Source organism: Hyperoodon ampullatus (genome assembly GCF_949752795.1).
Source record: "Hyperoodon ampullatus genome assembly, chromosome: 8".
NCBI lineage: Eukaryota > Metazoa > Chordata > Mammalia > Artiodactyla > Ziphiidae > Hyperoodon > Hyperoodon ampullatus.
The window spans coordinates 58,157,366-58,180,901 of record NC_136921.1 but is presented as its reverse complement, the minus strand read 5'-3'; the positions used below and the strand labels follow the sequence as shown (position 1 = coordinate 58,180,901).

At 35.1% G+C, this 23,536-nt stretch overlaps 1 protein-coding gene across 1 annotated transcript in view; it reads left to right on the top strand.

The window, feature by feature from the left end:
- LRP1B (LDL receptor related protein 1B) overlaps positions 1-23,536 on the top strand; it is a gene marked incomplete at both ends in the record, with an annotated part of 1,860,945 nt that overhangs the window by 1,686,817 nt on the left and 150,592 nt on the right. The window contains 2 exons of the mRNA XM_079710778.1: positions 14,684-14,800; positions 21,409-21,515. Coding sequence (XP_079566904.1) covers positions 14,684-14,800; positions 21,409-21,515 — 224 coding nt within the window. The remainder of the gene's footprint in view (positions 1-14,683; positions 14,801-21,408; positions 21,516-23,536) is intronic.

Here is a 23,536-nt window from a genome sequence, read left to right as displayed (position 1 = left end):
GCAAAGTGGAGAGATTCTCACACAGACTATCGGTGCGGACCAGCACTCACAAGCCCGAGAGGCTTGTCTGCTCACCCGCCGGGGCAGGCGGGGCTCGGAGCTGAGGCTCGGGCTTCTGTCAGAGCACAGGGCGAGGATTGGGGTTGGCGGTGTGAACACAGCCTGAAGGGGTTAGTGCGCCACAGCTAGCCGGGAGGGAGTCTGGGTAAAGGTCTGGAGCTGACGAAGAGGCAAGAGACATTTTCTTGCCTCTTTGTATCCTGGTGCGCAAAAGAGGGGGTTAAGAGCACCGCTTAAAGGAGCTCCAGAGATGGGCGTGAGCCACGGCTATCAACGCGGACCCCAGAGACGGGCATGAGATGCTAAGCCTGCTGCTGCCGCCACCAAGAAGCCTGTGTGCGAGTACAGGTCACTCTCCACACCTCCCCTCCTGGTAGCCTGTGCAGCCCGCCACTGCCAGGGTCCCGCTATCCAGGGACAACTTCCCCGGGAGAACACACTGCGTGCCTCAGGCTGGTGCAATGTCACTATGGCCTCTGCCGCCACAGGCTCGCCCCGCATCCGTACCCCTCCCTGCCCCTGGCTTGAGTGAGCCAGATCCCCCGAATCAGTGGCTCCTTTAACACTGTCCTGTCTGAGCGAAGAACAGATGCCCTCAGGCGACCTACACGCAGAGGAGGGTCCAAATCCAAAGCTGAACCCCAGGAGCTGTGCAAACAAGAGAAAGGGAAATCTCTCCCAGCAGCCTCAGCAGCAGCAGATTAAATCTCCACAATCAACTTGATGTACCCTGAATCTGTGGAAAACCTGAATAGAAAACGAATCATTCCAAATTGAAGAGGTGGACTTTGGGAGGAATGATATATATATATATTTTTTTTCCCCTTTTTCTCTTTTTGTGAGTGTATGTGTGTATGCTTCTGTGTGTGATTTTCTCTGTATAGCTTTGCTTTTGCCATTTGTCCTGCAGTTCTCTCTGTCCATTTTTTTTTTAGTATAGTTTTCAGCACTTATTATCATTGGTGGATTTGTTTTTTCATTTCGTTATTCTTTATTTTTAATTTTAAAAATTTTAAATAATTTTTTGTTTTTTATTTTAATAACTTTTATTTTATCTTTTCCTTTCTTTTTTTCCTCCCTTTTATTCTGAGCCATGTGCATGACAGGCTCTTAGTGCTCCAACCAGACATCAGGGCTCTGGCTCTGAGGTGGGAGAGCTAAGTTCAGGATATTGGTCCACCAGAGACCACCCAGCTCCACATAATATCAAATGGTGAAAATTTCCCAGAGATCTCCACCTCAACGCCAAAACCCAGCTCCACTCAACGATCAGCTAGCTAGAGTGCTAGACACCCTATGCCAAACAACCTTAAAGACAGGAGTACAACCCCATCCATTAGCAGAGAGGTTGCCTAAAATCATAATAAGGTCACAGACACCCCAAAACACACCACCAGATGTGTACCTGCCCACCAAAAACACAAGATCCAGCCTCATCCAGCAGAACACAGGCACTAGTCCTCTCCACCAGGAAGCCTACACAACACACTGAAACAACCTTAGCCACTGGGGGCAGACACCAAAAACAACAGGAACTACGATCCTGCAGCCTGCAAAAAGGAGACCCCAAACACAGTAAGTTAAGCAAAATGAGAAGACAAAGAAAAACACAGCAGATGAAGGAGCAATGTAAAAACCCACCAGACCTAACAAATGAAGAGGAAATAGGCAGTCTACCTGAAAAAGAATTCAGAATAATAATACTAAAGATGATCAAAAACCTTGGAAAGAGAATGGAGAAAATACAAGAAACGTTTAACAAGGACCTAGAAGAACTAAAGAGCAGACAAACAGTGATGAGCAACACAATAAATGAAATTAAAAATTCTCTAGAGGGGATGAATAGCAGAATAACTGAGGCAGAAGAACGGATAAGTGACCTGGAAGATAAAATAGTAGAAATAACTACAGAGTAGAAAAAAGAAAAAATGAAAAGAATTGAGGACCATCTCAGAGACCTCTGGGACAATATTAAACACACCAACATTCAAATTATAGGGGTCCCAGAAGAAGAAAAGAAAAAGAAAGGGACTGAGAAAATATTTGAAGAGATTATAGTTGAAAAATTCCCTAATATGGGAAAGGAAATAGTTAATCAAGTCCAGGAAGCACAGAGAATCCCATACAGGATAAATCCAAGGAGAAACACGCCAAGACACATATTAATCAAACTATCAACAATTAAATACAAAGAAACCAGGTTAAAAGCAGCAAGGGAAAAACAAGTAACATACAGGGAATCCCCAGAAGGTTAACAGCTGATCTTTCAGCAGAAACTCTGCAAGCCAGAAGGGAGTGGCAGGACATATCTAAAGTGATGAAAGGGAAAAACCTACAACAAAGATTACTCTATCCAGCAAGGATCTGATTCAAATTTGACAGAGAAATTAAAACCTTTACAGACAAGCAAAAGATAAGAGAATTCACCACCACCAAGCCAGCTTTACACCAAATGCCAAATGAACTTTTCTGGGCAGGAAACACAAGAGAAGGAAAAGACCTACAATAACAAACCCAAAACAATTAAGAAAATGGTAATAGGAACACACATATCGATAAATACCTTAAATGTAAATGGATTAAATGCTCCAACCAAAAGACATAGACTGGCTGAATGGATACAAAAGCAAGACCCGTATATACGCTGTCTACAAGAGACCCACTTCAGACCTAGGGACACTTACAGACTGAAAGTGAGGGGATGGCAAAAGATATTCCACGCAAATGGAAATCAAAAGAAAGCTGGAGTAGCAATTCTCATATCAGACAAAATAGACTTTAAAACAAAGACTATTACAAGAGACAAAGAAGGACACGACATAATCATAAAGGGATCGATCCAAGAAGAAGATATAATTGTAAATATTTATGCACCCAACCTAGTAGCACCTCAATATATAAGGCAAATACTGACAGCCATAAAAGGGGAAATTGACAATAACACCATCATAGTAGGGGACTTTAACACCCCACTTTCACCAATGGACAGATCACCAAAATGAAAAAAGGAAACACAAGCTTTAAATTATACATTAAACAAGGTGGACTTAATTGATACTTATAGGACATTCCTTCCAAAAACAAAAGAATACACATTCTTCTCAAGTGCTCATGGAACATTCTCCAGGATAGATCATATCTTGAGGCACTAATCAAGCCTTGGTAAATTTAAGAAAATTGAAATCATATCAAGTATCTGTTCTGACCAAAGCGCTATGAGACTAGATATCAATTACAGGAAAAAATGCAAACACATGGAGGCTAAACAATACACTACTTAATAACCAAGAGATCACTGAAGAAATCAAAGAGGAAATCAAAAAGTACCTAGAAACAAATGACAATGAAAACACGATGACCCAAAAACCTATGGGATGCAGCAAAAGCAGTTCTACGAGGGAAGTTTATAGCAATACAATCCTACCTTAAGAAACAAGAAACATCTCAAATAAACAACGTAACCTTACATCTAAAGCAATTAGAGAAAGAAGAACGAAAAAACCCCAAAGGTAGCAGAAGGAAAGGAACCATAAAGAGCATATCAGAAATAAATGAAAAAGAAATGAAGGAAATGATAGTAAAGATCAATGAAACTAAAACCTGGTTCTTTGAGAAGTAAACAAAATTGATAAACCATTAGCCAGACTCATCAAGAAAAAAAGGGAGAAGACTCAAATCAGTAGAATTAGAAATGAAAAAGCAGAAGTAACAACTGACACTGCAGAAATACAAGGGATCATGAGAGATTACTACGAGCAACTGTATGCCAATAAAATGGACAACCTGGAGGAAATGGACAAATTCTTAGAAAAGCACAACCTTGTGAGACTGAACCAGGAAGAAATAGAAAATATGAACAGACCAATCACAAGCACTGAAATTGAATTTGTGATTAAAAACCTTCCAACTAACAAAAGCCCAGGACCAGATGGCTTCACAGGCGAATTCTATCAAGCATTTAGAGAAGAGCTAACACCTATCCTTCTCAACCTCTTCCAAAATATAGCAGAGAGAGGAACACTCCCAAACTCATTCTACTAAGCCACCATCACCTTGATACCAAAACCAGACAAAGATGTCACAAAAAAAACTACAGGCCAATATCACTGAGGAACCTAGATGCAAAAATCCTCAACAAAATACTAGCAAATAGAATCCAAAAACACATTAAGAGGATCATACACCATGATCAAGTGGGGTTTATCCCAGGAATGCAAGACTTCAATATATGCAATCAATGTGATAAACCATATTAACAAATTGAAGGAGAAAATCCATATGATCATCTCAATAGATGCAGAGAAAGCTTTTGACAAAATTCAACACCTATTTATGATAAAAACCCTCCAGAAAGTATGCACAGAGGGAACTTACCTCAACATAATAAAGGCCATATATGACAGACCCACAGCCAACATTGTCCTCAATGGTGAAAAACTGAAACCATTTCCACTAAGGTCAGGAACAAGACAAGGTTGCCCACTCTCACCACTCTTATTCAACATAGTTTTGGAACTTTTAGCCACAGCAATCAGAGAAGAAAAAGAAATAACAGGAATCCAAATTGGAAAAGAAGAAGTAAAGCTGTCACTGTTTGCAGATGACATGATACTATACATAGAGAATCCTAAAGATGCTACCAGAAAACTACTGGAGCTAAGCATTGAATTTGATACCTAGGAATAAACCTACCTAAGGAGACAAAAGACCTGTATGCAGAAAATTATAAGACACTGATGAAAGAAATTAAAGATGATACAAATAGATGGAGAGATATACCATGTTCTTGGATTGGAAGAATCAACATTGTGAAAATGACTCTACTACTCAAAGCAATCTACAGATTCAGTGTGATCCCTATCAAACTACCACTGGCATTTTTCACAGAACTAGAACAAAGAATTTCACAATTTGTATGGAAACACAAAAGACCCCGAATAGCCAAAGCAATCTTGACAAAGAAAAATGGAGCTGGAGGAATCAGGCTCCCTGACTTCAGACTATACTACAAAGTTACAGTAATTAAGACAGTATGGTACTGGCACAAAACCAGAAATATAGATCAATGGAACAGGATAGAAAGCCCAGAGATAAACCCACACACATATGGTCAACTTATCTTTGATAAAGGAGGCAAGAATATACAATGGAGAAAAGACAGCCTCTTCAATAAGTGGTGCTGGGAAAACTGGACAGCTACATGTAAAATAATGAAATTAGAACACTCTAACACCATACATAAAAATAAACTCAAAATGGATTAAAGACCTAAATGTAAGGGCAGACACTATAAAACTCTTAGAGGAAAACATAGGCAGAACACTCAATGACATAAATCACAGCAAGATCCTTTTGGTCCCACCTCCTAGAGAAATGGAAATAAAAACAAAAATAAGCAAATGGCACCTAATGAAACTTAAAAGCTTTTGCACATCAAAGGAAAACATAAGAGGAAAAGACAACCCTCAGAATGGGAGAAAATATTTGCAAATGAAGAAAGTGACAAAGGATTAATCTCCAAAATTTACAAGCAACTCATGAAGCTCAATATCAAAAAAACAAACAACCCAATCCAAAAATGGGCAGAATACCTAAATAGATATTTCTCCAGAGAAGATATACAGATTGCCAACAAACACATGAAAGAATGCTCAGCATCACTAATCATTAGAGAAATGCAAATCAAAACTACAATGAGATATCATCTCACACCAGTCCGAATGGCCATCATCAAAAAATCTGGAAACTATAAATGCTGGAGAGGGTGTGGAGAAAAGGGAACCCTCTTGCAGTGTTGGTGGGAATGTAAATTGATACAGCCACTACGGAGAACAGTGTGGAGTTTCCTTAAAAAGCTAAAAATAGAACTACCATCTGACCAAGCAATCCCACTACTGGGCATATACCCTGAGAATACCATAATTCAGAAAGAGTCATGTACCACAATGTTCATTGCATCTCTATTTACAATAACCAGGACATGGAAGCAACCTAAGTGTCCATTGACAGATGAATGGATAAAGAAAATGTGACACATATAGACAATGGAATATTACTCAGCCATAAAAAGAAATGAAATTGAGTTATTTGTAATGAGGTGGATGGACCTAGAGTCTGTCATACAGAATGAAGTAAGTCAGAAAGAAAAAAACAAGTACTGTATGCTAAAGCATATATGTGGAATCTGAAAACAAAACAAAAGGTCATGAAGAGCCTAGGGGCAAGACGGGAATAAAGATACAGACCTACTAGAGAATGGGCTTGAGGACAAGGGGAGGGGGAAGCATAAGTTGGGACAAAATGAGAGAGTGGTAGTGTATATATGGACATATAAACACTACCAAAGGTAAAATAGATAGCTAGTGGGAAACAGTTGCATAGCACAGGGAGATCAGCTTGGTGCTTTGTGACCAGCTAGAAGGGTGGGATAGTGAAGGTGGGAGGGAGTGAGATGCAAGAGGAAAGAGATATGGGGATATATGTATATGTGTAACTGATTCACCTTGTTATACAGCAGAAACTAACCATTGTAAAGCAATTATACGCCAATAAAATCTTTAAAAAAAAGTTGTATGCAGAAGAAATAATTATGCCACTCAATACTAGAAATACTAAAAACAAAGTAGTATCAATACAAGAAAAGTAAAAATATTTATATTTTAGTCCAATTCTCCATGAATTTATACACAAATTAAAAGTATTATAGTGAGAAAATTCGACAATATCAAAATCCTGAAAAACTGAGAGCATATTGAATAAGTGATGAAGTGATTGAAGTACTCTGTGTATATGTGTATATATATAAGTGTATGTGTGTGTATTTGGGCCTTGACTTTTCAAAGTATTAAGGTAATAAATGATATCAAATGCAAACCACCAAATAGAAGTGTTAAAAAAGGAAAAAACGGTAAATATTTGAATAGTTTGCTACAAATTCATTAACACATTTTTCTGACATTTCTAACTAAATTCATTAAGCACTTTCCAAAGTATGTTACTATTACTTGTCACTAGTTACTACTTATGAAGCCAGGTTTCCTTTCAATGCTCTATGTATTTTCCTTCAGTTTTTAGCCTTCAGGAAATTGAGGCACAATGAAGACAAATAATTACTACCCTAGGTTGCACACGAGTAAGAACCATAATTAAGATTCAAATCGAATTCTGCCTTTAATGCTCTGCTTCTTTCTACTGTGTATGTCTCATTGCCCCAACCAAATCAGGGTCTGTTGTTGTCTATTCAAAACTGAGCAATTGTCTGTTGACTCTGAATCAATAGGGTCAGACCAAATAGACAAATGTAATCAACTGTATATTAAAAAATATTTTGGTAGACTTACTTTTCAATTGCCTCAAATTGCTTTTAGTTTGCTTTTAAAATAAAACATAGAATCATTATTTAGAAAAATGCAGGAAGAGGCTTATTTTGTTTTTCTCTTAAGCTGGAAGAGGAAGCGTAAGTAGAATTGTTAGACTGTGACTACCAGAATCTCTAACCAAGACTCAGGAATAACTGAAGAGAAATACCCTACTCATACCTTCGTATTATGGAGATTTGGGTTCCTCCTCATCTGTGAATCACAAGTGTAAATTTGTTTGTACAGTATTACCATACAATCTGTCATGACTACAGACTGTTGAAAAGAGAATGATGAATGGAACTCTAGGGGTTTGGCAGATGACGTACAGAGGGTGTTGACAAAAGATGGGATAATAACTACTTCCCCTCACTTCACACCCATAGCATTATAATACAAATTTCTAAATAAGAAAAAAAAAACACAAATTCTTGTCAAATGCGATAGATGGCATTACAGGATGTAATATGACCCTCTCTGAAACTGCATAATGTGAATTCAAAAAATTTCTGCTGAAAATTACATTGTATTGACATGCAATTTTTAAAATGTCATTATTGGAGCTTCTAGAGAGCTAGCTTATTATAGATTCATCTCTTTATAAAGAAAACATGTCATTGTTAATTTGTTTTACTTTATAAGCCTTTCTCTTCTCTACCTGGAAGAATAATGTAAAACTTTTTTTTAAATTAATAATTCAAAAGCAAAACAGAAGTAGGAGAATCCCATGGGGACATGCTGCAGCTGGCATTGTTATTCTCAACTGTTGGTGCATCCACATATTATTGCCACTTCCCCTAGAAGAACAGGTTGTGCATGTAAGTGCTCATTGAGGAATATTACCCTGATTGATGAGAAGTAACATGAAATTAATTTTCAGATCCACCAGACACTTTACAATGCAAGGCAACCTGCAGTTTTCCAGAAAATCAATATCACTAAATGCTGTAATCATGTTTGTCATGTAGAGAATATGCTCACAAAAAGGTGTACCATCTCCCATTTTCATGGAAACCTGAGTTTACAAATCACTTTTAAATAGAGACTGATTTTGAGACTTCTTGTGGAAAAAGACTGATTTTCCCAGGTAATTATAAACCAATGAAATAGCTTGGGAATTATGTAAAACAGCACATACAGAAAAAAATATTAATATTAAGAGTCCATACTATTTCTAAGCAAAATATAGTATGGTATTTGCATTAGTTAGGACTCTGGTCTGTAAACAAAAGAAATTCAACACAAACCAGTGGGAAAATAAATTTTCTGCCTCAATTCCAAGGAGCGGATGGAATTGACTTCAGGCACAATTTGGATCCAAGTATTCACATAGAGTCACAAGAGCCTTATCTTCTTTTTCTCCAGTTCTAACCTATTCCTTATGTTGGCTTCTGAGATGGGTACTCTCTACATGGTTTTTAAATGACCCATGGCAACTTGAGTTTTTATAATACTTGCAATCTTGAAAGGAAAGAAATGTTCTCTCTTTCAGTAGCCATGGAAATCACTTCAAATTGCTTTAATTGGTCTTGTTTACGTATTGACATAGACTCCTAAATTGCCTATCAGTATACCCATTTTTTCACTTTCCCCTTAGAAACAGAGCCCTAAGTCTTTTGTTGACACATTGCTATTCAGAATGTCATCACATTTCCCATCTCCCCTTGAAGCTAGATATTGTCACGTGACTAAGTTCTGACCATTGAAATGTAAGCAGAAGTATTGTGTGGAACTTCCAGGAAGAATACTTTAAGGGAGTTTTCTTAAAGTAAAAAGGCTTCTTCTTTTGCCTTTCTGCCCTTACTCCTTCAGGCCTGCAAGGTGATGACTCAAGCACTAGTAGTCATCTTGGGCCATGAAGTGACTGAAAAATGGTAGCCATTAGTTAGGATGGATGGTGGAGCAGAATGATAGAAATCTGTGTTCCTTAGGACATTATCTAGCCACCATACAATCTCTGCACTGCCCTCCTCCATACCTCTTTAATGCTAAGGAAGAATAATAATCTATCAGTTTTAAGCTGTAAAATATTTTTGTAAACATCAGTAACATGACTGTTGTGGACCAACTGTGGTCTAGGGGATGAGGCCACCTTGGGTCATATGGTCCTCCCCTGTGACAGAGGATGCAATAGCCCATGAATAACAGCTTCACCAGCGGTGGATATAGTAGTCTCAAAAGGACAAAAAAAGTCAATAATAATGTTTTATATCTATTATGTTCATTTCAGCCCAAAAGTATGTGCCAATAAATCCTACCTACTATAGAATGTAAGGAAGAGAATATATTTCCTTGTATCATCACTGTTCCTGAATTCATAACCAGTCAACAAGGTTTAGAATATTTGTGAGCAGCATATATAGGTATTCATTTCCATATGATGCTAACAGAGACATGGAGGGGGATTTAGAGTGAGAGATTAAAAACTATAAGGTTGATTTAAAGAAAGAACATAATGACATCTACAGAGAGAAGTTATGCTTTGATAGTTAACAGATGGTTATCCTGCCCCAAGATGAGACAAGCTTTTCTACAAAAGAAGGTGCTCCAGTTCTAACTGCACTTCTAACACCATACTTCTGACTCTACAGTGTTATCATCTGGAACACAAGGAAACAAGGGAATACCATGATGGAGGCTCAACTTCTCATAGTTCTTTTTGCCCCAGTGTTTCTGTGACTATATTACTCACTTTTTTTTATAACAAAAGTCATTGCATCTTACGGAACTGTCTGTAATCATCATGTTTCCTGAACTGGAAGATAGATAGCGATGATTACAAAAGAACATTAGCAAGAGCAACAGAAACTCCATATTTCCAATATTTCACTTTTGAATGTGAAGAAAAATTTGCCAATTCATTTTCTCAATGATGTCTTTTAAAGAATTAAAAAAAAATTAATTTAGGTTAAGTTCGATATACCAATTTTTCTCTTATTATTATTTTGTGTGTTCTATCTAAGAAATCTTCGCCTACTCTAAGATTATGAAAATATCTTCCGATATTCTAGAAGATTTATATTACATTTATGATCATCTCAGATTAATTTTTGTGTATAGGTATGATAGGTTGAAATTTACCTTTTTCATATAGATAGCCACTTGTTTCAGTAGTAGTTGCTTAAAAAGACTTTCCTTTCCCCATTAAGCTGATTTGGAGCCTTTGTTGAAATCAGTTGACTATATGTGTAGTCTTATATTTCTGGTTTCATTTTGCTTAATACTCTACTCTCGTGATTACTATAACTTTATAGTAACTGGAAATCAGGTACTGTAAATACTCTAACTTTGTTCATTTTTCAATATTAGTTGATTGTTCTAGATCCTTTGCATTTCAATATAATTTTAGAATAATCTATTTCTTAAAAGTAATTAGACTAGGATAACCTATTCCCTCAAAAATAACTTGCTGGAAGTTTTATAGGGGTTTCATTAATTCTATATATTCATTTAGAGAAAATTATAGCAATTTGAGTTTTCTAATCCATGAGCATGATACATCACTGCATTTTCTTGGACATTATTCACTTTCTCTCAGCAATTTTTATAGTTTTCAGTATGAAGGTCTTACACAAATTTCACTAGTTTTATTTCTAGGTATTTGTTTTATTGATACAATTGTAAAAGTTTTTCTTTAAGTTTAATGTTTTGTTATTGCTAATATATAGAAGTATAATTAAATATATACATTGACGTTGTATCCTGTGGCCTTCTCAAATTCACTTATTAATTCCAGCAGTTTATGGATTCCTTTGGATTCCCTTTAGTATAAAGAGAAACTTAAATCTCTCTTTCACCCCTGTCTCTCAGTCCACTTCCCTAGTTCTTGCTCTGCAAGACCTCACAGCACTAGATTCTTTTATTTCTTTTCAGAAATAGGCAAAGCATATACAAAGAAGCACCAATAGTACTGCAGTATGCATTACATATAGTTTTGTGTTTTGGTGGTCCCTCACTCCACCTTTCTGAGAGGATCAAATTTGTCTTGAGTATCTACAATTCATATGAAAATGTATTAAACAAAGAAAACACGTTTTAAAACTTGTTTGAAACTATATTTGTTTTCTCCAAATTTATAATATCAAAAAATGAAATAAAGCATAGTTGCAATGCTGTTTAATAATATGAATTAAGGGTGGGAGGGAGGGAGATGCATGAGGGAAGGGATGTGGGAACAGATGTATATGTATGACTGATTCACTTTGTTATAAAGCAGAAACTAATAAAAAAATAATAATATGAATTAATAGGAAGCTCTACATATTGTGAGTATTTTAATTACGTGTATTACAATTTGGGATTATATATGTTCTGTTCTACAATCAGTTTTGGGGGTGCCGGTGATTTTCAATATTGGCTGCTCATTGGAATCACTCAACTTGCTTTAATAAAAATACTGATATGTGGGTTCCACCCCAGAGAGTCTGATTTTATTGATGTGGGATATGGACTAAGCAAAGGGATTTTTTAAAGTTCCCTAGGTGATTTTAATGTGAAGCCAATTTGAGAACTGCTGTTTTACACCTAACTAAAAAAAAGTATATATAATGTGTGTGTGTGTGTGTGTGTGTGTGTGTGTGTATATATATATATATATATATATATATATATATATATTCTCCTCAAGGGAGATTTTAAATGCAGAAAAAGTCTATATAGTTTATATAGTTTGTAATTTTTATAAGCAGTGTCATGGATCAAAAAGTTAAATAACTTGGAAACATAAAATTCGAGTAACCTTACTTAAGGCAATTAACCTTTCCACGTACTGTTTCTGCACGCCCCAAATTGAAACCTTAGCAATGAACTGTAACTTGTTCTTGTTAAGAAATTAGTGCAGGTCTCTTTGAAACACAAAATATGAAAAAAAGTTTAAACATAGAAAACAAAAGTACAAGTATTTAGGGGGGAAAACTTAAAAACACGCTGTGTTGATATTTAGTACTGATTGTTAACCTTTTGTAGTCATGGAGAATTACTTGGGGACAATGTTGTAATACTAAGTCAAATGGTCTATTTGACTGATCCAGACTGCCCTTTCTTATATTCTTCTATTCTAAAAATTTTAAGCAATATTCTAAAATAATGCAAGCAACACATGGCAAAGAATAAATAAAACTAATGTTACCTAGAGTAGTAGTTTCAGAGGAGTTTGTTTTAATTGACAAAATGAAATAACCATCTAAATAGTTCAGTATCAAATCCCATGTTTTCAAGACTTATTATTTAAGTTCCAGTCATCCTAACATATTGCTTGATTGAGATGTACATAATACTACATTAGAACTTCTGTAGATTTTAAACCAATTTTTAAACCTAAAGTGAGGTATAACACAGGCAAAAAGGATATATTACAAAACACAGCATTCAACACAGTGACACAAGTTAGGTTCTGAGTAATCATTAGTAGATAGGCAGGTAGGCAGGCAGGATGGAAGAGAGGTAGGGAAATATTCTCTCTCTGTCTCTCTCTTTCTCTCTCTGTCTATCTATTAATATCTATCTATATGCATATATATATTAGGCTATATATAATATACACTTATTAGTAGAACAGTGCATTTGAAGTCTATCATGAGAATTTCTACAAAATGCAAAATGTTTCTTGAGCAGGATCTGTATATAAATTCCTCCTTTGCCATTTAAGACCTTTGTAAAATTGGAGAAATCAGTTAAACCCTTTCTCATTTTTCTCATTTATTTAAATGCATGTAATAGTACTTCTTAGGGATGTTTTGAAGATTGAGTGTGATCATGTTTGTGAAAATGCTTAAGCAAGAGGTGGGCTGGATCTTCAATATATGGTCATTACTTAATTTTCATAATTAAACCTAAATCACTTTTGTTTTCATAATCTTATTTAAATCTGAATTTTATAAGATGCATTCTGAAGTAAAGAGTAGCAAGCACCACCAAATAGCTTATCTTCTTCTTTAGTTAATTTATTTTACTAATCTGAATCGTTGAACACTTCACTGTCCATCTCTAACATGGCTGAGAATAAGGAGTTGATCTAAGTATGTGAAAGAAAAATGTATCCTAAATTGTGCAATGACATTGTTACTCTTATTATTTTATGTATTTGAATTTATACCATCTTGATGCTTTTGACCCTTGGTACTCAGTGTGTGCCATAGACCAAGGATGATATTGTCACTTAGAGAACTTGTTAGAATTCCAGATCTACTCAATCACAATCTCCATTTTAGCAAAATTCCCAACTAATTAATATGTAGACACATTAAAGTTTAAGAAGTGCTGCCGTAGATTATAAACAGTTGGATATTACTCTTATGAAAATTTAAAAATATATGACCTAAACTCTGCATAAATTCTTACTGCATGAATTTTGATTCTGGATCCTATGGACACAGTTAGGTTTGTTTTAAAGAACACTAAATCAGGAGTCAAAGCACACTTTTTTGATATTGGCTGTGCCATTTAAAAGTAGTGAAGGGCTTCCCTGGTGGCGCAGTGGTTGAGAGTCCGCCTGCCGATGCAGGGGACATGGGTTCGTGCCCCGGTCCGGGAAGATCCCACATGCCGCAGAGCGTCTGGGCCCGTGAGCCATGGCCGCTGAGCCTGAGCGTCCGGAGCCTGTGCTCTGCAACAGAAGAGGCCACAACAGTGAGAGGCCCGTCTACCACAAAAAAAAAAAAAAAAAAAAAAGTAGTGAAAATGCATCAAGTTCTTAAACTTCTAAGAGTATCTGTTTTGTCATTTGTAAAGTGAAGGGCTAGTTAATACATCTCCTGATACTCAGTGGGATTATTTAGAGGTTCAAGTGAAATGGCACTTTAAGAATTTTCAAGGTCTGTACACATTAGGCGCTATTACAATCTATGAGTTTAGATCAGCTGACCACAGGTAGATTTTGAGTAAGAACTTATAAGGGAGGAAGACAAGATGACAACCAGAGTTTAATAATTTCTTTAAGGCTGCTGCTTTATATCAGGAATAGAAGGTGGCTTAGGAAAGGAGTGTCCTAAAGAGAAAGGTAGTTTTGGATAATTTTGATCTTTATTTTTACTGATTGATTTGTGTTGACGTTGAGTGGGTGGTCCAATCAGTTACTTTGTAATTAGCTCACAGTGAAATTTTATTCAGAACTTGCCTTCAATTTTTCCTAGGGATGCTCTCAATTAGTAACTGACTTGAGATCTGAGGAAATATCATGTCCCCTGGATTTGACATGGCAGTGAGAACATCGTGAGGGATGTCTTTATGGAAGTCAATGATGCAAATTCTGGTTCTTTCCATTACAGATAAAAAGACTTGTGGTCCTCATGAATTCCAGTGTAAAAACAACAACTGTATTCCAGATCACTGGTGGTGTGATAGCCAAAATGACTGCAGTGATAATTCAGATGAAGAAAACTGTAGTAAGTAACTCTTGCTTGGGAACGTTGCAAGCTTGACAGCCTATTCAATAAGCAGGATAGCAATTTTTAATTCAGTGAAGGTATGAATTTGAACCTGTCTGTCCTGCAGCTCACATTTTTATACATATATTCACATTTGAACAAGAATATTCAGAATAAATTGACCTAAATCTCAAACGGTAGACTTATTGAAATGCTCATCCTGGGAGTTATTTTCTTACATTTATCAGAATTAGTATGAAAGTATCATGAGGTTTAATGCAACCCATTAGTATGCATGAAGGTAGCCCTTGATGCAAATTCATACAAAGAGCTGAATGATATGGAGACAGTACAAAACATATCATTCTTTAATGGATGGAATTCATTTTATTTGTCTCAAATCCTTTTACACTATAAATTCACCCAAGAGCATCTTTCAGTGAAATATCATTTATTCTCTCTGGAGTGGTGAACACCATATGTATTCAGGATGCTTTTCTCTCAAAATAGAATAAAGCTATTATCATCATCTGCCTCCTGCATTTTTATGTAATAAATTTAAAAGACATTAATTAACCAACAATTTTATTTTCTAAGAAGCATGACAGTATGTAAAATTGTGATAGTATATCTTCTAGCATTAATTTCTGAATGTATTTCTTACTGGCACTTTCTTATGCTGCTGTTTAAATAAAGAGGCAATATAATCATGTTTGAAATAAGATAATAATCAAATTCCATTGATTAAATATTTATATTCTGCTACTTCCAAAAAGGATTTTATGATAACAATAATGTCTACTCTTATGCATTGGACTTAGAGCATTCATTTCCCAAGATACAGGAGACAAAATAGGAATTGTTATATTAAAACATGGGGATATATTATATAAAAGCATACAATTAGTAGAGTCACAACCTTAATAAACCACTTGGATGTTCAGTTTGCAAAATGTCAACTAATGTTTTGAATAACTTTCAGAACTTAATCTGACTAGTGTTTGAGTATCAGGTACATTAATTATGAAATCTCTGGATCATTATGATTATGAAATACTTTGAATATAGAAAGTATTACTATTATTACTCCCTCTTCACATAGATATCTCCCAACTGGTTGTACTCTTTAGAAAGGTAAAAAGTATTGCAGAGAGTCATTAGAGTGTTCTAGATTCCTTTAATCAGTAATTTAAAAAACAATTTTTATATAGCATGTTTTCAGATTCTGTCCAGTGATTAAAATAAAAATCTAATGGGGTGATGGTGGTAAGAATAGAGGAGAAATATAAAAAAGAAAGAATTATTATATACTTTTAATTTATTTTATTTGTATTTCAGAGCTTAAATACCCAGATAACTACTTAGCTTAGTTTTGGATACATTTAGTGTTAGTTATCAATAATATACCTGAGAGGAAATGCCTGTGACTGAAGGATATTGAAAACAAGAGAGGGTAGGTGGGAAGGCAACACAGGAGACTCACATCTTGGAAGACCCTTTATTCAAGTGGTAATTTAAATTGTGTGAGAAGTTAGGTTACTGCTTTAATGAGAAATGAAGAAGAATGAAGGGTTGAGAAAGCTCACTTCTGAGTCTCCTGGGGTTTCTTAAGTGGCTGAATATCATTTTGCTGACATCTCCTAAAAGTCATCTTCTGACGCAAGAAAGCAAGGAGAAGGAACATTGCCTCTCACTTGTCACCGTGGAAACTTAGTGATAAATCATTGTAGCTACAGAGCCCTTAAGAAAAAGCAAGGGAATTGACTGCAGTATCAAGCACTGCAGTATAAAATACCCAATTATGTGTGTATCTCTTTTAGTTCCTACTCACTCTGAGCTTGTGTCTAAGACAAGTAATACTGATGAATTTGCAGAGGAGAGATGACAGTGAACAAGAATGAAGCATATTGTAGTTGTGACATGGAAGAATAGCAGGCATACACGGGATAAGTATCAGAGTGGGTAACATGTTAAACATGTAAGAATATGTAAGAGAAAGGATCATGGGCTCTACATCATTGAGTGGTGTTTGAAGATACCATCTTGACTAGGCCAGAAAAATGGGAAGATTTAAGCACTGAAAATGCCAGTTCTACATAGACAGAAGCTGAGTCTCTGAAGAATGAGAAGAAAAAATACAGTATATCTATAGGGAACACTGAGAGACTAGTCCTGTAGAAGTCAGCCTTAGAAAAAATAATGTTGCTGTATTAAAGTGCTTTCAAGATATTTCCAGTATCTTATTATCAATTGAAATTATTATAATAATATGTATATAATTACAACAGAACTATTAAAATTATATACACATAATTATATTGTAATTATGACTATATTATATACATCACATAATTTTATATATATAATTATAATATATATAGATGACAAAAATATACCCAAAAGGGCAGTGGTATAATGTTACTATGTTTTCTAAATATTATTAGTCAATGATACGCATTTTAGTGTACATCTTGTCATTTATTGTTAGCTCTTATTAAGTAGTGAAACATACCAGAGATAGTAAATTGGCCTTATACAATAGCAACATGCATTTTTTTTTTACAGGCCTGCATACTATCACACAACATTCACTTGCATTCCATTGCCTCACTTATTTCTTTATCACATTTATCTGAGTTCCTACTTAAATATCTGGAGATAGTCCAAGGAGTAGGGCTATGTACCATGGTCTAACACAGTGCCTGACACATATTTATAATATTAGCAATATATTTTAAAATTTGCTTTTGGACTTCTTTGTTTATGAATCATATATAATGAATTAACGTTGTAAATTGTATTGGAAACATTCTGGCCATAGATATGGGAAGAGCTGGAATAGCAGTGGAGCAATTAACTGTTAGCTATGTTTTAGTTTAATATGCTTTCTAATGTTTTATATCTACATGAGATAATTAGTCCGTTGTCATTTCATCATCTGATGGTGATCATTTCCCTTGTTAAGTGTTCAGCAGGGACACTTTGCTTCAGCAATGATTTCTGCTCTTAAAAATAAGAAAATTTCATTGTTATTGGAGTAATTTTGTAATCTGATCAAAGGTTTGGAAATATTTGAGAAATCTTGACATCTCTACTATTTTCATCAGCAACAAATATATATATAGCATGTATGCCTTCTAAGTAATTGATGTGCAAAATAAAATTATTTCATATCTTTACATTATTAAGTAACTAGCATCCAATAGATTTTAAAATATCAAATAATTTGATCAACTAGATCAAGGTTTATGTAGAAAGACAAGCTGCATCTGCCTTATTTGAATTTCTAGTACTTTCGCACTGAATTTATATGAAAAGATGTTTTGTATAGCATGTCAGTTATATTAATTGTATTCTAAAAATTCTCCTCAGATGCTCACACCCACATTGATATAACATTTGAACTTATCACCGAGGGTTTATGATAATATACTCAGTGGAGAAATTGGAGTCTGGAAGCTTTTCTGCCATGCCACTAACTCTGTGGCTTTGAAAGTTGCTTTTATTTTCTGAATATAGCTTCTTAGGTTTTGTGCAAGATGGGTCTCATAGTTCGTTTCAATTCTGAGGCAGTATGTTTGTGCCTTCACTAGTATCAAAGGAAGTGACCAATTTATATTATGCCTTTATTTTTTATCCTTATTATAGAATCAGCCTTCTGAAACATGCCCTGTAAAGGCTTCTTGGCTGTTAATCTAGCATATTTAAATGAGATTTACAGAAAACCTGGTTAATCGTTCATGTATGGGCTTCCCTATCTATTTTAGATCTGAGGAATAGGTAATATCAGACCAAGTTAGTGTGGGAAAAACATTTTAGAAATACTAGGGAAAATGTCACATTTAAATTTTCTTTCCAAATGGGTTAGATTTCAGGTATAGTCATATTTTTGTTCTTTTTCACAAGAAAAGTGCCAACTATCACACCAAGTTCTAAAAATTGGTCTTTTACTTTATCCTGAAAAGATCAAAGGCAAGATAAACAATTAGAGAATACAATCACTTAGGATCTTCTCTCATAACAAAATTACATTTTCCTCAAGAGAGAATTTCTTCTTGAGATAACTAGTAGCAAAAAATTCTAAGGCATATAGATGAGAGTGAGAAGCAGATTAGCTTCCCCATTCCTTGATGACATTTGTGTATGTATAAATAATTCAGGATTATTATTCAGAAGTAGATTTGCTGGCATTTTTTAAAAACATGGTAGAAGCATACAGAATTTCCATTTGTATTGAAAAATGCTTTTCCAAGCAAGTCTTTCAGTTCCTTTGCACCCATATTGGAACGGAATAATTAACAATGGCAAGACGTCTCTATAGATCAAATGTTCTGTGGAACTATTGGGCAAATGCCTTGAACTACTGGCTATACAACTTTTTTATAACCCTGCATCAGCAACATCCAGCCCTCCCCATAGCAGTGTGTAAAACCCTGTGAAATTATTGCTGCTTAGCATATGATAAACATACTTGCTTTTAAGTAGAATAAAGGCAAATTAGAATATTAAAGGAAGAATTATCCTGTTTGGATACCCTCATGTCCATGAAATAAAATGATTCTACTGCTGTTTTAAAACATCTAAATATACTATGTTTTAGCTATACTCTCTCTTTATTATTTAATGAAAATATTTTAATGTTATTTACCATCGTTTGATGAATTGAGCATTGATTAATTAATTTATTTATTTTACTATAATTTCTTTTCCCTGAGAATAAAACTGCATGTGTCTGCAAATAGACGGAGGGTGAAACAGCTTCAGTATGGATGGATAAAAAGAGAAAAAGGGTTTTCTTTTATTATTATTGTAAAATGAAATAGACATTGCTAGACATGTGCCTTGGACAATTAACTTGACTTTTCAGGGCTTTAATGTCAATTCCTGAAATAGGTGAGCACTTATTACTTCTTCAGTGGTATAGGAGGCAATGATATGGCCTAGCAGTAAAAGTATAGGTCCTGGTATCAGGTTGTCTAGGTTCAAGTTCAGTACTAGCTCTTTTGCCTGCTGGGTGATTTGGAGTAAATTTCTTATCCTCTCTGTGCCTCAATTTACTCATCTAAAAAAGGATCCAACAATAGCACCTACCTTACAGAGTTGTAAATATTAATTTACGAGCTAATCCAAGTACTTGGCATTAACTTCACCTAGTGCCTAACAAAAAACAAGAAATCAGTAGCTGGTAATTTTTATTATTGTTATAATTAGTAAAATTAGTATTAATAAAGTTGTTTTTAAAATTAAAATGTAATATGTGTAAATATAGTGCAAAGTCAAAAAGAGAAACTGTCCTTGTCATGCTGTCTAAACAAAGGAGTATTGAAAAATGAGGGAGGGTCCCCCCTTATCATGCTACTGGTAAGCATCTTATCTTATTCATAGTCTGAAGTTCACATTTTAAAATAAAGTCCCAGAGCAGAACAAAAAGCTCTGATACATATTCCACTTTTCACAGCTCTTCCAGTGTTCTCAGAAGGGATATTTATATAGAAATGTAGGAGCCCTCATGATAACAAACATTCAAGACATTACCCTATAGCTAGAAACCTAGTGATTGTGTAGAGCAATATTCAAATACAGGCTGAATTATGCACAATCTTTATGTAGAAAATTATGCTTCATATGAATATTCCTTAAATTTAATTTCTGTTACCTATTTCTCTTTCATCTGAACAAGAGTATTATTGTGTGTGAGACAGCTGTAAATACAGTTAATGACTGGGGGAAAACAAGGGGTTCTCTCATCATACCAGATATCAGTTCTCTTTGGAGAAACAAAACCAAACAATAGATGATGCCCAGCAGTCGTATTGATTACTTGCAGGAACAAACTTCTGCAATCCTACTTCATTGTCCAGATGAAACATATTCCACATAGCAATGAAGCCAAATAGCAAGTCACAATATTTGACTTATGTCCTATGTGGAATATGGTGAAGCATAATTAAATTAAATTGGGAAATTATCTAAAATGGCAGGTAATTATATAGGGCATAAGCAAACAATTGCATAAATAAAGAGGTAATTTTCAAAAAGGAGTCTCCTCCTGCCTCTTCAATCCTTACCCACCCAGTCCTGTCCAGTAATACCCCCATGTATAATTTAGTTCTAGGAACTCTGGATTTTCTGGGGACAAAATTGAAGAATTAGAAAGTCATTAGAATACATAATAAAAAGTCAAGAACCAAATTCTAGAATTTTCAGTAAATAAACAGCCCTGGGTACCACAGGGAGTAACAAAATGTCTTACTTGCTTTAAGTAAATACATAAAATGACTTAGAATTTCAACTGGAAAAGATTGTTGTTTTGTTTTAATGTGTAGATTTTTATGCCTTTTAATTTACTTTGCTGCTGCATTTTTATTAAACAGTAGGCTATTTATCTTTTGTCTTTTTTTCAATTTGTTTCTATAATGCCACTTTCTATTCATGACTTTAAAAATAAATTTGAAAAATCATTATATTATGTACCATAGATCCTTCATGAAACATTTTTTCTAAATTTATTGGTTCTGCTTGGCTAACCTTTATTTTCTTAATGCTACCTCATGTTGTATGTCATATAAATTTTAGAATGAAGTTGCATATAATGGAATAACCCTGTGCTATTTTTCTGTCCCCAGAGCCACAAACCTGTACAGTGAAAGATTTTCTCTGTGCCAATGGGGACTGTGTTTCTTCAAGGTTTTGGTGTGATGGAGATTTTGATTGTGCAGATGGCTCTGATGAGGTAGGCATCTTTGCAAAATCAAAAAAATAAAGCAGTTCCTTAAAATCGCATTCATAATTATTATTCAATTCAAGGAGCGTGACAAGGACAGCTCTGAATGCATTTTGCTCCTGACACACTGAGATAAGTATTATATCTAAGTGCCATGCTGCACACATCCAGCACAGGGAAAAGCTCTTGTGCTACTATTCACAGTTAATTTTATAGTCTCTTTTACCTCAAGTGGTGAATGGCTGGGTTGGGAATAAGATGTTTGGAAACCCTATTCCCTATAGCTGATGCCCTTGCCATCTGTGAATTTGTTCATAAATTTTCTGCAGTATTTATAGTCAGGACTAATATTTTTATGCATTTTAAACAGTTTCTTCTCCCCAGTCTCTTTCTTCAGTACATATAGTCTTATATACTTAGATATGGGTCATCAATTTTTATGAAACCGCAGGTTTAGCTTTGCTTAGATGATGAATCACAATCCATTTATAATAAGCTCTACATACACACAGTTAAGTGAAAAAGTTTAGAATTTCTCTGGATAATTCTGTAATCTTAGATTGTGCTAACATTTATAAAACTTCACGCAGTTCATTACTTATGCATCTGTGTATTCATGTTACAGATATTAATCACTCCATGATGCTTTGTAAATAATACATGACACACAGTAATAATCACTGCGATTACTATGAGAAAATAGTGATTTTCTCCATTAATGATTTCTCGTGTTACTATCAGGAACATAGCATTTGTGTAATCAAGTCCAGTCAGAGATGAAGGAAAAATGAGGTCTCTGGAGCTCAGTGGCCACCGTGGCTCCTCCCGGTACACAGTGACTCCCTAGACCTCCCTAGACCATATTGACTCGAATATGTACCTACCCTCATGAAGGGCCTCCCACTGACTGTAGGCTTGGCAAAAGAGAATCCTCCTGCTGCTCTAGAGGTTTCTGTGTTTCAGGTTCAGCTTCCTTAAGTATCCACTGATTACCCGTCTCTTTGGGAGACACTGCAGGTCTCTATTAATGATAGAGCCCACATTAACTAGATCTTTCCCAGCCTTCAGGTATTCTTACCAAGTTTGGACAATTCTTTTCCATTCTCTATCTTGGAAAAGTTCCCCTAATCACATAAAAGAGTCTAGATTTTGGAAACCAATGCACTTAATTTCTCACCTGAAGTCCAGAAAATTTAAACCTTTAGGCTGCAAAGGTCACTTAGGAGAAGATGAAAAATACTATTTCTATTCATGGGGCTATTCACAAAACAAGTCAAAATGAAATTTTAAAAAATGTACAGGGAAGTTCAAGTCTTACATTGCTCAGCTACATATTTCCTTAGTATCTATTTACTCAAAAATTATATTAAATGTTTCCCAGTGAGGAAAATATATTTCACATAAATTCATCCATATCATTAAAATGTTTTGTTTTTGTTTTCTTTAAAATAATGTGTTCCATCAGCACCGTGTAATTGTGAAACATCAAGAGGTGGGGATATATTGCTTAAGGCTTGTGATTTTGTCTTGCATGTTGTTCACTAGATTCCAACATATGTAAACAGAATCAAACACTTCTTTTTCAAAATCTTAATCACGTGAAAATAGAAATCCTTATCCATGTTTTTTCTCTCATGCCGTAAGTTCATGGACATAGTTCTCTGATGGCTGAATATATCTCCATTATCTGGACATTTTTATGATAATGTCCCTAGGGAATTAAATTAACTCTCTGAAAGGTGGTCTTTCTCTACATTTACAGACATTTGGTATAGTCTATGTGTAAGGAAGTGGCTAACACTATGGGCAGCTGATTTCTATTGCCTTTCTAAAATCTAGCATGATAGGTTTCATTGACAAGAAAAGCAAACAAACAAACAAATAAAAAGGTGAGCTGAACAAATGGGTAGAAAGCATAATTACGTACAGGATATTCTCATATTGGGAACAAAAGAAAATTGTGAGGATTAATTTTGTATGAATGTTAACTGAATTAGTTTGTTAATTTCCAGCCAAAACAAAAAAAAAAA